This window comes from Amphiura filiformis, chromosome 5 (genome assembly GCF_039555335.1).
Source record: "Amphiura filiformis chromosome 5, Afil_fr2py, whole genome shotgun sequence".
NCBI lineage: Eukaryota > Metazoa > Echinodermata > Ophiuroidea > Amphilepidida > Amphiuridae > Amphiura > Amphiura filiformis.
Window position 1 is genome coordinate 20,586,286 of NC_092632.1, and position 12,488 is coordinate 20,598,773.

The 12,488-nt window shown below is 35.8% G+C and overlaps 1 protein-coding gene across 1 annotated transcript in view; it reads left to right on the top strand.

The window, feature by feature from the left end:
- LOC140152785 (ubiquitin carboxyl-terminal hydrolase 34-like) overlaps positions 1 to 12,488 on the top strand; it is a 101,389-nt gene that overhangs the window by 69,801 nt on the left and 19,100 nt on the right. Inside the window, 11 exon segments of the mRNA XM_072175277.1 lie at positions 232 to 312; positions 3,193 to 3,275; positions 5,127 to 5,208; positions 5,903 to 5,989; positions 7,320 to 7,394; positions 7,979 to 8,176; positions 8,633 to 8,737; positions 9,183 to 9,332; positions 10,627 to 10,774; positions 11,279 to 11,376; positions 11,522 to 11,603. Of these exon segments, the coding sequence (XP_072031378.1) occupies positions 232 to 312; positions 3,193 to 3,275; positions 5,127 to 5,208; positions 5,903 to 5,989; positions 7,320 to 7,394; positions 7,979 to 8,176; positions 8,633 to 8,737; positions 9,183 to 9,332; positions 10,627 to 10,774; positions 11,279 to 11,376; positions 11,522 to 11,603 (1,189 nt within the window).

A 12,488-nucleotide genomic window follows, 5' to 3' on the forward strand; every position in this document is an offset into this window, starting at 1 on the left:
TTGCAGAAATTAATTTCAAAAAGCAATAATTATCAACATCAATGGATGCCCTTGTAAATAATTGAGTAAAGTCTCATGAAATGTTTCTAGTTTGATTTTAATAAAAACAAGACAATAGTAGTATATTAATTTAAAGACAAACTGTTTAATTAAGTTGATAGTTTCTTCCATTTTTACATAGTGCTATATACATTTATTTACCATTTACAATATGATTTTGTTTAATTGCAGTGGTTTTTGGATTACATGTCAAAGGATGATTGGTGGCCACAACAAATCCTCATTAAATGTCCCATCCAGACTATTAGACAGGTAAGACAAACCTTTCTGTGAGTACTGTACAATTCTATGATAAGTCAAATCCTCATCAAATGTCCCATCCAGACTATTAGAGTTTCTGTGAGTACTGTACAATTCTAGGATGAGTCAAATCCTCATTAAATGTCCCATCCAGACTATCAGACAGGTAAGACAAACCTTTTTGTGAGTACTGTACAATTCTAGGATGAGTCAAATCCTCGTTAAATGTCCCATCCAGACTATTAGACAGGTAAGACAAACCTTTTTGTGAGTACTGTACAATTCTAGGATGAGTCAAATCCTCATTAAATGTCCCATCCAGACTATCAGACAGGTAAGACAAACCTTTTTGTGAGTACTGTACAATTCTAGGATGAGTCAAATCCTCATTAAATGTCCCATCCAGACTATCAGACAGGTAAGACAAACCTTTTTGTGAGTACTGTACAATTCTAGGATGAGTCAAATCCTCATTAAATGTCCCATCCAGACTATTAGACAGGTAAGACAAACCTCTCTGTGAGTACTGTACAATTCTACGATGAGTTTACACACTCGTTTTGGAGCTGTTCTCATTCTAGTGTTAGAAACAACTTGTGATACTGACTACAGTCAGTCTACTCTGAAGTACAAAGTACCGACGCGGACGCACACATTGTGCCGACATACCTGCAGCAGAGACGCAGCACTACGCACTGTTAACACGCTGTATACGCACACGTTGTCACTTTGTACTTCAGAGTGGACAAACTAATAATTGTTATCTTCCGTCTGTAATATTTGTGACACGATCTGCTCCATGGGGGCCAAAGGAGGCATTTTTGAAAATTGAGTAACTATAATTATTACCTTGTAGTAACATTAGGCTATCATATACTGAAAACATCAAAGGTCTAGTATACTTGGTTCTTGAGGTTTGAGGTTTTGTGATGTGTATTTTCTTATGTATTTTATTGTTTTTTACTCCATATTTTTGCCTTTATCTCAGTTTCAAATTTGCCGCCTTTGGCCCCCATGGAGCAGATCATGTCACATATTTTTGCTCCATATCTTTGCTTACATCAAAAATTAATTTTTGATTCGATCATGTCCAAAATGGTGTTATGTGGCTATAGGCCAAATTAAAACATTCTCATCTTGTGAAAACAGCCCTAAGACCTCGACTCGCTTTTCCTAAGAAAATATGACAGTCCTTCCTAAAGCTCTTGTCAACAAGATTGTATATAAATGGATTAATTCCATAATTAATAATAATCAGCTCTCTACAGAAGAAAAACAGTTTGTTCGTTGGAAGGATCAGAGACAGTGCCATCATAGCAAATGTTAAAATATTGATGGCACTAACAATGAATAACATAATGGTGACTTTCCGGTACAGCCATGTCCGGTTTGCTCGTTGCATACTTTCGTGGACTCTGTCCAGAGATGAGATTGCATTATTAGTTTCCAGGCTGAGTGATATTGTTCTTAATCTTGGTGGTTGGACGTTGACGTCTTTGTCTTCTATAACCATGCCTGGAAGTGTGTACTGGTTTTCTTCAGAGTTATCTGCAACTTTATGGTCTCCTTGGCGAGATGTGTTATCAGCAGCATGAGCTATGGTTTCCAAATTCAATCCAAAATCTTTGGAGGGTGCTACCATTTCAGTTTCAAAAGGCATGGGAGAACTGTTTTCCAATTGCGAGTGGATCCAATTAATGTCATCAAAATCTTCAACATCTCTGACTTGCTGTAAATGTAATTTGGACTGAGAATCTTCTCTATGCATTTTGATAGTGTTCTGATTACTCTGGTTAGCTTCTTCACCTGGAAGTTTATTTTGAGATTGGTTTGCAGGTGCTTGGTTATCTGGTCCTATACGACTGGCAAGAATAAACATGATCCTCACATACAAGAAGGTTGAAACTCGTGAAATCATGCCTATAACAGGGCATACAACTAATAACAAGGAGGTGTTATTAAGCACATCAGGTGTAGGACCCAAGCACAAGTGATCTTCAGCATCATACGTTTCAGGCACTGCACCTTGAACACTAGCAGTGGCCACTGCTCCTATGTAACAAAAAAGGATGGCCTTGAAAGTTGTTGCTCTGCTCATATGCTCAGTATTGGCTGCTTTCAAAGCTCTATATCGTTCTATGGCTGTCAGACCAATCATATACACCCCAAGGTATATGACAGTTGCATTTACGATACGTGCTAATTTGCATAGAATTGGGGAAACTTTTAAGGGTTGATGAAAATAGAAGAATCTGAGAGGCAAGTTAATGCAGCCTAAAATGTCAGCTATGGCGAACCAGAATATGATGATTTGAAATGGTTTCATCTTAGTTTTGCCCCAAAGCACCACAAGAACAAGAGTATTTCCAATTAGTCCAATTATGTCAATCACAATATACCAAGTGAGAATAGCAGGATTGTAAGCAGTAGTGAGGTAGTATGCATTATCCGTCAGTGTCGATGAGTTATTGAAAGAAGCCATTGTTGAAGACCGTGTTGTCATGTGGATCTGATCATTCAAAATGACACACTTGAATAACATCTTGAGTTGATATGAATGTGTGGGCCAATAACAAGCAATGGGTAATTAACATGAAGGTTGTGTTGATTAGTAATTTCTGGATAAAATATAAGGTTGTGTTGATTAATTAAATTAATTAAAAGGATAATTGACCGCATTAACTTCACTGAGGAACACAATAGTTAATTAGCCATCAGTGTTGTTTGATTTCAATCACATTGACGTCTTTTGAAACAGGAAAAGCTAAAACCTAATTAATGACCTTGAGAATACACAATGCCAGTGTATATCAATTAATATAATTGCATCCTGATTACAACTGAACTGTAGCCTAACCTTGGATTAATTTGGTTCATTTTCATTTTCTGCAGTTATTTCAAAGACTATGTGTACATGTTATCAGACAGTTAAGAGAAAAACATGCTCCACTCTATCTGCACCCTATAGTTGATGGGTAAGTAACAGATTCTCTCAATGATGTGTACATTGTATAGTTTAGTCAGTCTATCTAAACACTAACAAAATTCTGCCTAATTACTGAGGTATTAATACTACTGTGATATGGCTTACCATAAATCCCCTTTAAGGGGGTACTACACCCCTGGCCAATTTTGTGCCTATTTTGCATTTTTCTCAAATATTATAGTGCATTGGTGACAAGTAAGACATATAGTTATAGGGGCAAGGACTACAACTACTGCACAGGCAATTTTATTTCAGCACAGACAACAGTTGTGGAGTTATAGTCAAAAATGAGGGAAAACCAATATTTGATCAATAAATCAATAACTACTTGCCTTGAGTTGCTGAATTTTCAGTGCAGTAGTTGTAGTCCTTGCCCTATAATATACATATCTTACTTGTCACCAATGCGCTATAATTTTTGAGAAAATGCAAAAATAGGCACAAAATTGACCAGGGGTGTAGTACCCCCTTAAGACATTGACTAATTAACAGCCCTCTTGGCATACAACGCAACTGACCAGTGAGAGGGGGATTGGTGATATTTGATTTACACAGGCACATGCCAGGGATTATACCCAGTTGTGAATCTGGCCAGGAGGGGCTATTATCAATTAGTGGATTTTTCCCATTTCTTTTTAGATAGACTGACTGGATTATTATTTGATTTACTTTGATTTGCAGTAACTTGTACCTTTTTGAGTTCATTAACTGCACACTATAAAGTAGTTAATTAAGGGGATGTGTAATAGTTATTAGCCTGGGAGAATTTTCAAATGTGCCAAAAATTGCTGCTCCCCCCTCAGCCTGCCAAAATTGCTTGACCCCCTCTTGGCCTGCCAGAAAATCGTGCCCATTTGCACATGCCAAATTTTGGATCCGCAGTTTGCAAAAATTAAATGGTCTTGATGTATAATACAAACTTAGCAAGCAGGAAATATTGCATGTGATTTAAAAGGTGCCCTGTTAATGTGTGCCAAAAATTTGCCCCCCCCCCTCCTTTGACTTGCCAAATCATTTTTGGCCTTCAAATTTTACCCTCCCCAGGACTCATAATTATTGCACAGCTCCATAGCCAATAATTGATATTGGAGATGCAAGATAATTGCATTGTAGAGAACATGATCTGTAACAAAGTTGCTACCGTCCATTGCAAACACACATAAAAATTACTCATTTTGCGAGCACATATTAAAACTTTGATGATGAAATTATTTCACTTTTTTTCTTCTCTTATAGTAGGTGATTACTGTCATATTCATAAAATTGGTATGATAAAGTGCATTTTTTAAGGGCTGCTTTTATGTAAAAATGAATACAAAATCTTGTGTGACTGCCGATTTTGGCACAGTTGACCTATGGCCTAAGGCTGGACGCCTATTCTTTTGTTCATCATAACAAGGTCCCAAGAATTGGAAGTAGCTGTATGTTGGGTATGGATTCAAATGTGCTACTTACGTTATTGAAAATGAACAAACAGCAATTAGCTTAGCAATAGCATACCCAGAAATGTGCAAGGAATACTGCAATCATATTTCATTGTTATGAGTCGTTAATGAGCCTGGTAATTGGGTATTGTGATGGTGAACAAAGAGATGAACCTAACAGCTAAATCAGGTTTATAACATTGATGCACTAATTAGTTCTCTCTCTACAGAGTGCAAGGACTCATTACAAAATACTCGCTTATCTAGGCAAAATTTCACTGTTTTTTCTCCTAAGTCATTTCTTCCTTCTAAAAATGGTAGTTCATCAAAATTGCCCATTTTACAGTTATTAGCTAAGATTGCTGATCAACCACGCCTAACTTTTTCAATTGATCTATTTTACTATGGTATTACAGGGAGGAGGTAGAAGATCTTCCATCAGAAGAGATTGGCGATTTTTCATGTGTCACAAGGTTTATCAAGAAACTCTTAACAGTTGTAAGTTTCATGTGATTTTTCTCTTGAGTATATTATCACTCATTGAGCAAACCATTCTGTCAGAAAAAAACTTCTAATGCAGTGTTCTAACCCCCCCCCATATATTACACAGCCTAAAACACTGTATTTTTGTGTAAAACAGGTTAAATGAGTAGTTTAGGGAGATATTAGTCATACAATGAAGTAAGATTTGTCTTTAATGACACTCAAAATAAAGAGGGCAGTTAACTACAAGGATTACTCTTGATTCAGAAACTTAGTCGCAAAGGTGTTGATGAGACCCTTCATATGCCCATTAGTAGACTGCTTGGTTAGTATATTCAGTTGTTATTATGTTTTTGTAATCGTTGTCATTATTATACCCATAGACTAAAGAGATACAGACCAATCACCATCAGGCAAATCCTGTGCTTTGTATGCTGAGAATTCTCGCATATTCATGAGGGCAGATCATTCGTAGGGTACATGTCTTACAAATCACGCCAGTGTTTGTGTTACGCAATAGAGCGTCATGTATCTTCACGTTTATGTGAAAGGCCATAAAAATATGTGGTATGTGCGTAACAGTTTGGTATTTCACACTCTTTGGATCGAATGGCCCTCATTAACAGATGAGACTTTACCAGTTATTGAATGGTCTGTACATTATTAATTAAATTTCATCATAACCTGCTGTTGCTTGTGTTTCTTTCAGCTTGAGCATGGTGTGCGACCACAGTGTAAGCATTTGACCGAGTATTTCTCTGTGCTCATTGACTTTGCCAAAATTGGGGATGATGAGGTATGCATATGCCCAGCGGTAGGTCCTAGAGTAAACTTTTGTATGATCAACGTTTTATCATGAGCTACTGAAGAAGGACAAATACTACAGGGCTTTGTGTTGGTGTATACTATTGTGCACATGTTCACAAATTTGCTCAGGAGTTGGGCACAATTTTCTTAAATCAGAGACAAAGTTAGCGAAGTTGACAATGTTGAAATCCATTCACCCCCTATGGAAGACCTGGCCTTAATCTCCCTTGTAGATTTCAAGTAAAGGCAGCCATTCAGGTAGTCCCATTTGTAATTCACACTTCCTGTGTGGGAAATTATTGTCATGTCTTCCATAGGGGGTGTATGGATTTCATTTTGAATAGCCCATTATGCATCATGGCACCAGTCATTTCATACAGGAGAGGCAAAAAGATGAGTGTGTTGTATCAACAAGGGGGTTCTTTGGGGTCTGGTTCTTACAGATATTACAGGAGCAGGCACAAGATAACAATTTGTTTTTGGCTCCTGGTGCAAATATCAATCATGAAAAATCAACATGGTAAAACTCATATTGAAGCAATTTGATTTTGAACCCTTTGAATTCCTTGTAAATCCATCTGTTCAGACAAAATTGGCACAAACTTGGGTTCAGCTCAAAATCATAGGATCCGGTGGTGCCATTTATTTCAGATTTATGGTGCCTGGTTTGCATTCAATTAATAAAAGGCCTGATTAAGCCTAATTAGGATACAGGGTACAATATACTTGAACTACATGATAAAACGTTGAAGAATCAGTAATACTAAGGTACTTAGTTAAATATTCCAAACTGCTCATGATTCAAGTTTAGTTTATGTATTCATTTATTTGGGTTTATAAACATGTGAATATTGTGAAAAGGACCTGCCATAATAATTATAATTAAAGTAATATGTGTATGATATTTAATGAATAGCTGTGACTATGTTCAGATATTAGTGAGATTTTTATCTTAAAAGGCTGTTCATTATGATCCACAATTAGCATCCTACTGGTCAAATAAATGTGAGTCCAGTTGATCAGTTTTATGTTTAATTCAATATCCTACTGGTCCATTAATAAATCAGTGCAAATGTAGTATTGGTTATATGTGATACTGTTTACAATTGTTGTATAGCAAGATGATTGTACACCATTATGGGAAATGAACAGCATCAGCACATAATTATATAGTCTCAATGTGTCTAATTACTTGAAATCATACCAGTGATTAAGCAATCATCCTCTTGTCGACATTTAGTTATATTCCTAAGTAGAAGCTCTCCTAGAATGGTAGACAAGGGTAACACAGAAGTAACTTGGTGTTTCTCCTCATACAGGCCCAGTTTTTGACATCAGTGGAAGCTATATCTATTATGGCCAATTTCTACTTGGGAACCAAAGCAGCTGACTATGTAAGTTAATGCTGATCATTTGCCTTTTTCTTGAAAAAGGTGATATGTGAAGATGAAAGGAAAAACCCACTCATTATTATTGTATAGCTTTGAGAAGTATGTTATTTAAAAAGTACTGATTCTTTATTGTTTGAAGTGTAAATAGCATTTCATTCCTCCCTCTTGTGAAAAAACTGTAAATAAAAAATTTAACAAGAAAAGATATTTTTTTATCAGAATCAGAAGAATTGTACCAACAATAGAACTACTTACAGGAACAGAAATATATTTTGCCCTCTATACGGTGTTTCACATAGAGTTTGGTAGTGATGTAGGTGCATATTTCCATAGTTTCAGTATTGAATTACACACCCCAACCTAATCCCACAGAGCATACATGTGCATACAAGGGTGGCATGTTGGCACGTTTGCGGGGCAACCACATTTAAGTTTTTTAGTCGCTACCAAACTGAAGGTGAAACAAAGGTGTAGATATCGCAGACTTTGAATGTATCCTTGATTTGAATAAATATTATTTTCAAAAGTAAAGGACTTTCTGTTTGAATCATATTCACTCATTTTATCATATTACTTTCCCTTTTCAGCAGACAGCAGATGTGTCTGATGATGATAATGAAGATGATGATGATGAAGATGACATCATCTCATTAACAGAAGAGAAATACCGTCCTACATCATTGGAGAAAATGATCCAATTAATAGCGTATCTAGTTGAGTCATCTAGAACAGAACGGCAGCTGATGTTATCACAAAATGATTATGCAGTGCTAGTGGCAGGAAAGGTACTGATATCTGAGAAATGTTACCTGGTAACTCTGTATGACAGTGATTTCCAGGTTCCTTTTTCCTGACAATTTTAAATTCTCCAAATGTTGAATACTCATAGTTCATTGCTCAAGTCCTAAAAGACTGTGTAGAACTGACATATAACTGCCAATCCTGTTAACGAGTGAAATAAAAAGGACATTTGTCTGTTACCTCTGGTTAACCTGTTTAAACCCAGATTTGATAAAAATGTACAGAAATTTGTTTAAAAATGCACAAGTAGATACATTGTGTAGTGGTATGTATGAGTGGTAACACATTCAAAATTTGAATAATATTAATTTTCAATGAATCGTATCACAATGTGTCTTCTTTTTGTGTGGTTTCATTTTTTTGTTAAATAAAAGTCATTTGATAAATTGAAATTCTTCCATGTTTTCAAAGCTGTTGTGATGTGATTTTCTTCATTTCAGGGCTTTCCCTTCTTATTTCAACAAATCCGAGACAGCATCAACCTGCAGCAGACTCGTAATCTCATCTTTAGTCTCACTAGATTCAATTCAAGGCTTGCTGAACAGGTAACACAAATTATTTCTTGCTCGCATAAATAAACTGTTTTGGTAGTATACCTATTAAATCTGTGATTATGTTACTGTGTCTGTAAAAAAAATATTATTCAAGATTGTCAATATAATTTCAAATCAAAGTGAAATACATCAGTTGTTTAGCATAAAGAGTAAAAAGCAAGGCTTTACTAAGTTCTTACAGATTTCCAGTCATTAGTAAACTTTTCTTTTTATGTTGCGAAAGTAGAAAGGGTTTCTATTATAGTAAAGTAAAAGAATTCAAGACTTCAGATGGCACGGTGAAGAGGAGACACCATTTAAGAATTAGGACTATCATGCATATCATCTTTGAGATGTTACAATAAGCTACGGTGGAATGCACCTGCTGGTGGTGATCATTTAACCACTATACTTTCATGCTGTTACACTAAAACCCTTGGTGTGTTTTTCTTTTCAGATTATAGCTATGATATTCAATGCCATTGCTAAGCTAAGCCCAGAAGCTGGTCAGCCATTCTTCAAGGTACTGTCTATGCTAGTGGATATAGTAGGTGGCCCTCCAGGATTACCTGGCTTCACTCCAATCATACTCCAGAGAATATGGGAGGTAGGTTATTGGCTAATAGTGCACAATGGATGAAGGTCAATGAGATGAACGCAGTAGTAAAAGTATGTGACAATTTTAGATACGAGTGAAAGGTTCATGCTCATTGCCAAGCTCTTTTTTGAAGTGTGGGGTCAGATATAATATGCTGTGAGGGTTTACCACACCTTCCATATTGCATGTCCCTTTAACCAACTGTTTCTGATCATTTGTATGGTCAGTTTGTAGAACTTTTAAGGAATAAAGGGATTTTCAGTGATTCTACAAGAACATAAAAAAAATTATTAGAGTAGCTTGTTATTAAAGGATATCTAAAGAATTACATTTAAAAGAACTTTTTCACAGGATAAATCAACAAAATAGTATAAAAATGAAGTATTTATTTATTAGATGGGTTTTCTGGTTTGAGTCTCCAAAATAGAGATATCTTCACAGTGTGCCACCAATCAATAAGGAAAAGTTTTTAATGACTAGAGGTCAATGTATATCAAAGATACAAGTCATGACGTGCGATGGTGCTCTTCAAAATATTGGAAATCAATTGAAAGCTGCTTTTAATCTCAAGGCATAATATCTCCTTAAAGCCATATTATAACATTTGCTGAGGAGGACGCCCTCAAAAAATTTTAAATTCAGGTTTTTACACGATTGTAATGTACTTTAGTAAACAAAGATTCTCTGCAAAAATCAAGACTTTAGGTGCTGTAGTTTTGTGAATAAACCGCCTGAATCAGCATTTTATTATTACGATAGAAATATTAGTCGAACGTGTATGCAATGTCAACACAGTACTACGTACACGGCGTGCGGGACACACACACACACGCCAGAGGGTCGTACCATATTACAACTGCCGGCGTGACATGCATTGGCGCTAGTCGTAATTCCGATTTTCTTTTGCTTTACCTCACTTGTTCGCTCAAAATTAAAAGGGACATATCTGACAGTAAATGCTAATATTTTATTGAAAATTAATACTAATCTATTTTTAAAGAAATGTTATAATATGGCTTTAAGTAGAGAGATTATTACAGCTTCATGTAAAATGTCTTATTTTGTCTTTAATATACGGCTTTCAGCTCAACTACTAGCAGGCTATATTAGTACAAGTATGTCTATGCTACAAAGGTGCAAAAAAAACCTGAAATTTGATGATCGTAAGTTTTTCTGAGTAAGCAAATTGCCCAACAGGCCTTTATTGTTTGAAGTGAAGTTAAGTCTTACATCTTCTACACTGCATTACATTTTTAATATATGTTGATTATTAACAATGACCACTTGATGTTACTTCTTGCAGGTATCAGAGTACAATCCCCAGCAGGTATTAGATTGGTTAGCCACACAGACCCCTAGGAATAAACTAGTACATCACTGGGTGTTACAAGGTGTGGAGACATGGGTGGAACACTTCCTACTAATGCACCATAATGTCAGAGTCAGAAATGGTAAGTTCTACATTTATTTGCTTTTATATTCATTGGAATAATTGAATGATAATGTGCATGATTGTGTGTTCCAGTTCCAGGGAAATGGGTGAAAATATATCTGCTTTGTAAAAATTTTGTGTGTATGTTGTTTTGTATTACAATGTTTAAAAAGGGGATGTCGCCTGGTAATTCCGATAAATGCCTTTAACTCCCTCTATGTGATGTTCATTCTCTATAATTGAAAACACCTGATAATGAATGAGGAAATCCATGATTGAGGGTGTATTTCCTAGTCCTGCAGAACTCTAACCAGAATAGTATGGCCATCCTGTCAGCATATTCTAATGTGGGCTAGTTTCTGGCGTATCAAATTTTGTTAGATTTAATGTAAGCCTTTTTGAAAGAGTTTACAACCTCAAATTGTTATTGAAAATGACTCTGGTCTAGTTCCTACCCTTCAAATATGATTTGAAATGTACTGTTTTTTATCACATTATCACATTTGTTTATTTCATCCCCTAGCTGCTGCATTCCTTCTCATCTCACTAGTACCAGATGGCCATTTCAGACAGTCTTTCAGATCAGCACGATCAGTACATAGTCCTCAAAAGGAACTTAGGGTGAGTAGTCGTAAGATTTAAAAGTGTAGAAGCTTACATTAATGTTATCCATACATTACTTTACCCAAATCACAAAAATGTCTTACAGCAAAACTTACAGCATCTTTAAATTGACAAAGTTGTTTGTTTTCTCTTGTTTTGACAGTTAAGTCAAGAATCCATCTTGATTCTGCAGCAGATTTATGCACTCCTACTGAGATTATTAGCAAGGGCTAAACCATATGTAGGTAAGTAGTATGGTTACACAGTGAAAGAACATTTAAAAGATGTATTAAAATTGTCAGGACTTAAAATCCATCTTGAAGCACCAGTTGCGATAGGAGCAAAATGGTGTTACTGCTATGCATTGTCCCTGTGCATGATTCCAAATTGTTTTCCTATACATATTACTGTATTACAAGTTGGAAGTGAGAATGTTCATGTTACATTCAGATGTATTGCCATTTGTTATTGCCCCTTTGTCATGGTTCTTTCTTATATTCATTTTCTTGTTTTAGAGAGATTGTTTATCATATATATACTTCAGATTTGAAACCTACCCTGTGATTGATTGATTGATCTATCAACCGTTGATCATCAAATTGAATACCTGAGTGGAAGAAGGGCCCAACTCCATCAAAACTGTTTTTGAGATATTAAGAAAAAACATAATAATTGGAAAAGTTTTATAGGCAGAACGTTTTTATCTTCAGGAGACCTTTAATACATGAACATACAATAGTACATACATTCGAAATTATATATGATGTTTCCATGGCAACGGTACAGGTCTTAATACGAGCTGGAGTTGGGCCCTTCTTCCACTAATATACCAAAAGTACCAGTTCTGTGTTATATATAGCTACAGAAATTAGATAATCACCAATAATTGCACAAGTAGAACTCATGTAATAGGTTGGCAAGAAAATTTATTGTAGTGAAAAGCAGATTTCATGGATGAACAAAATTCCTCTTTAACACTATATTTGTGGAAGAAGGGCCCAACTCCATGGAGTTGGGCCTTTCTTCCATGAAAACCATGATTAAGTGTACGTGGAAGACTATTTGGAGAGTGGATTTTGGCTCATCCTTCACACACAAGGAAGATCAGTCTGCTGGCAATAAAATGCTGG